This window comes from Rutidosis leptorrhynchoides, chromosome 11, assembly GCF_046630445.1.
Source record: "Rutidosis leptorrhynchoides isolate AG116_Rl617_1_P2 chromosome 11, CSIRO_AGI_Rlap_v1, whole genome shotgun sequence".
Taxonomy (NCBI): Eukaryota; Viridiplantae; Streptophyta; class Magnoliopsida; order Asterales; family Asteraceae; genus Rutidosis; species Rutidosis leptorrhynchoides.
Genome location: NC_092343.1, coordinates 312,088,406 through 312,092,266, shown reverse-complemented (window position 1 = coordinate 312,092,266; position 3,861 = coordinate 312,088,406). Strand labels below are relative to the sequence as shown.

The following is a 3,861-nucleotide window of genomic DNA, read 5'->3' as shown; positions in this document are numbered from 1 at the left end:
CAAGAACCGCTCGCTAAAGCGTCTAATGTCAATACTGCTAATACTGATCCGCAACTAAAGGTTGCTGCTGATAAAATGGTTGCGCGCAGAAATTTGCAATTGAACCGCGATGAAACCATTACCGAAGGCAAGCGATTAAGAATTTTGGCTGGAACACGAGTTTGAAAGCAGACAAAGTTGTTGGCACTGCTATTGAGCAAGCCAAAAAAGATGCTAAGTATGGTCGCGAACCTCGCATACCACGTACTTACTTATGGTCGTTGAATGATTCAGGATCACAGGTTGATCGCTTAGTTGTTGAACATCGCGATAGCGATAGCGATGATGCAGAGGAACGCGTTATTTTAAACTCTGTTTATAATTCCAAGATTAAGAAAGCGCCAAGAGAAGAAAGTGAATATCCTGATGATTCAGATAGTGCGGAGGAATTTGTAAAAATTGCGCATGTTAAGCGCACGCAACCACGAACACCCTTTCCCTGCCATGGGGATGAGGGTGAAACTTCTGATGATATGTGCAGAGAAAATGCTCAAAATTTCTTAGCGGATGCTTTTAAAAGCATTGCGCCTAAATCAATGCAGCACAAGTTTGAACAACCGAATTTTTTGCAAGATATGATAGCTAAATTTTGTGTAGAGAATACTGATACCTGCACAAAAAATGCGACTGAGATTACTACTGCTGCAGACAAGTTTGTCCCACATATATCTAATTATCCGATTGTTACACCTCCCACTGTGCCGGCAACATTGGGAGTTTACTCGGGTTTAACTGACCCTTTAGATTTGTTGCAACGGTTTGAGGACAGTGCTATAACCCATGCATGTGGATGAGGTAAAGATAAAAGTTGGCGGGATGATAATGATTCTTTTCGTGACGGAAATAATGACAACTTTCGCGGTTCGGGATATCCAAGGTGAAACGGCGGTGGTAGTTACCCGCGTAGTGATTGACATCAAGGTCAAGGTGATAATCATGGATATAACCGTCGTGATCGCTATTCTTCACGAAAATGGAATAATGAGTCCTTTAACATTATCCAAATGTTAACAAAAACGGCTAAAGAGATTCTTTTGCAAGAAAGGGTAGCGAGATCTTTTCCTGATCCTCAACCTTTAGCAGAAAATAGTAGGCGTGATAAGTCCAAGTTTTGCATTTTCCATGATGACTATGGTCATGATACTAACCGATGTAGAGATTTGGCAGAGTTAACGACAGAGGAATTTGAACAAGGTAAGTTGAACCATTTGATAGCTCAAGGTGTTGCAAGTACTACAAAAGCGATTATCTTGCCCGCAGAGTCTAATGCTCCACAAGTGCCAAATGCCGCTGATCGAAAAACTCCTGCAGTGAAGAATCTAGGGGTTAAAATTTTGAGCAAGAAAGAGAATCTGCGTGAAATTCAGGTTATTAATGTAGTGGAGGTTCAAGGAGAAATGTCAGTGTTCCAAGTATCTGAGCAATTCGCGAACTGGAAATGCCCCTCTATTACTTTCCCTCCTATAAACTTGAACACAAATCTTGATAAGCCAGTGATAGTTTCATGCCGCATTGCGAATACCAGCATTATAATTCTGAAGGTGCATGTTGATACTGGTAGCAGTGTGGATGTAATGTATGAGCAATGTTTCAACAAGTTGCCTGCACATATTAAAGCTTTGCTAAAACCTACTGCGGTTTCGCTAGCTGGTTTTTCAGGAGAATCAACTTGGCCTATTGGTCAGTTGAAATTGCAAGTTGAATTAGTAGATGACTACAATGAATCGCTAAATCGGCAAGCCTTGTTAAACCTTTATGTAATGCATAATTAGTCTAGGTTTAACATGATTCTTGGCCGCACTGCTTTGCGCATGTTCGTCGCATTACCATCTACGTTGCATGGAATGGTGAAATTTTCTACTTGCAAGGGCATTGGTACGCTGACTTTGGTAATTGAACCACTTTGCGCAATGATTACTGTGCGAGAGAGCGTTGGTGTTGAATGGCATGCGGTGCTCGCTGAATAGCGTAAATGTTTGTAATAGAAAAACATTGGTTGAGTGTTTAATCATGTTTAATCATGATTAATACGTTGTTTTTATTAATGAACTGTTATTTCTAGAAAATTATGAACAAGAAGAAGTGAATTTGTGTTTTAGCGATTGTTTCTATATAAAGTAGAAAACACTGCGTGTGGCCACGCGCAGTGATAATTTTGCAGATTAAAACGCTTAAATCTTAAAACATTGAGTGAGTTCTTACGTAAAATGAAACTAAGTGTTCGCAAAAATTCTAAAATAGAAGGCATTATTTCGCTAAGTAATGATACAGCCTACTTATGCAGTAACAATGCGGATATTTTGCGAAATTTTAACTTTAAAGCCAAGTGATGAAACTGCCCACTTGTGTTAAATGATAAATGTTGCGAAAGGATAAAATTTACTGAGTATTTGATCTTGCCATACTTAGATTCTTCGCAATGCTAATAAATTACCTAAGGATCATTTTGGCGGACTTAGAAGATTCATAATGTATAAGTTTATACAAGTACAGATTGTTTCGCGAAAGTACATACTTATTATGTGCACAATAATAAAAGTTGTAAATTGCAAAGGACAAGTCTAGATTATGAATATATTGAATAAAGCGCTATATAAATAAACTAAGTTGCAACTGCGAAATATAAAAACTTTCATTAATAATGCGCTATGCGAAGCGCGCAAAAATTCAAAAAGTTCAATACAAGATTGCGGTTACAAATGTACAAATTAAACAACCATTTTAAAGCTCGGGCGCCTTAATGTCCTCAAAAGTTACATTTTCCTTCCGGCTAATCTCTTCTAAAGCCAGAATGGTGACCTTTTCGACCTCCTTCTTCACCTTGGTCAGCGCTTCCTGTGCCTCCCAGTTGGGCATATTTCTTTGGGAATGTCAGTAGGACGTGGATGCGAAAGGTTGCCAAGTTGGCAGAGCAGGTCATACCACTCGCAGTGAGTTGTGAGCTTAGCGGCTTGAGCATATGTCTTAAATTTTTCGGTAGCCAACGCGGAGTCCATCACTTTATCGCCAAACTCGGGCAGATACTTGACAAGATGTGAAACCTTCTTTTCTTTATATTCCGCTCTATTTTTAAGAGCGGAATTTTCATCTTCAGTCTTTTTCAGTTGAAGCTCAAGTTTTTGAATTTTTCTGCGCTGAGTTTGAACAGTTTTGCATTTCTTGTCGTAGTGATCTTGAAGCGACCCGTCCTAATCTATAAGGACGAATACGATAACATATGATTACATCGTGAGGTATTTAACCTCTATATGATACATTTTTCAAACATTGCATTCGTTTTTAAAAGACAACTTTCATTACATCGAAACTTGACAGGTATGCATACCATTTCATAATATCCAAACTATAAATGACCTAATCTGTCATTTACTTAATAATAATCTCTATTGAACTTCAACGACTCGAATGCAACGTCTTTTGAAATATGTCATGAATGACTCCAAGTAATATCTTTAAAATGAGCAAATGCACAGCGGAAGATTTCTTTAATACATGAGAATAAACATGCTTTAAAGTGTCAACCAAAAGGTTGGTGAGTTCATTAGTTTATCATAATCGATCATTTCCATAATTTTAATAGACCACAAGATTTTCATTTCCATTTCTCATAAATATACGTCCTATGCATAGAGACAAAAATCATTCATATGGATTGAACACCTGGTAACCGATCTTAACAGAACGCGTCTAGAATATCCCCTATCATTTCGAGAAACCATCGGACATGATATAAAACAAAATCGAAGTACTAAAGCATCCGCTACAACAGATGGGGTTTGTTAGCCCATAGATCTATCTTTAGGATTCGCGTCAATTAGGTTG

The 3,861-nt window shown here is 38.2% G+C and overlaps 1 protein-coding gene across 1 annotated transcript; it reads left to right on the top strand.

The window, feature by feature from the left end:
* Positions 1 to 1,043: 1,043 nt before the first annotated feature.
* LOC139875655 (uncharacterized) lies at positions 1,044 to 2,006 on the top strand. Its single transcript, XM_071862971.1, has 2 exons — positions 1,044 to 1,774; positions 1,817 to 2,006. The coding sequence occupies exons 1-2, from the start codon at positions 1,044 to 1,046 to the stop codon at positions 2,004 to 2,006; spliced, it is 921 nt and encodes a 306-aa protein (XP_071719072.1).
* Positions 2,007 to 3,861: the final 1,855 nt, after the last annotated feature.

Excerpts from the sequence above, each read along its gene's own strand:
- LOC139875655 (XM_071862971.1), top strand. The coding sequence starts at position 1,044 with ATGTTAACAAAAACGGCTAAAGAGATTCTTTTGCAAGAAAGGGTAGCG. Across the intron at positions 1,775-1,816 it reads TACAATGAATCGCTAAATCG|GTTTAACATGATTCTTGGCC; the intron begins GCAAGCCTTGTT and ends TAATTAGTCTAG.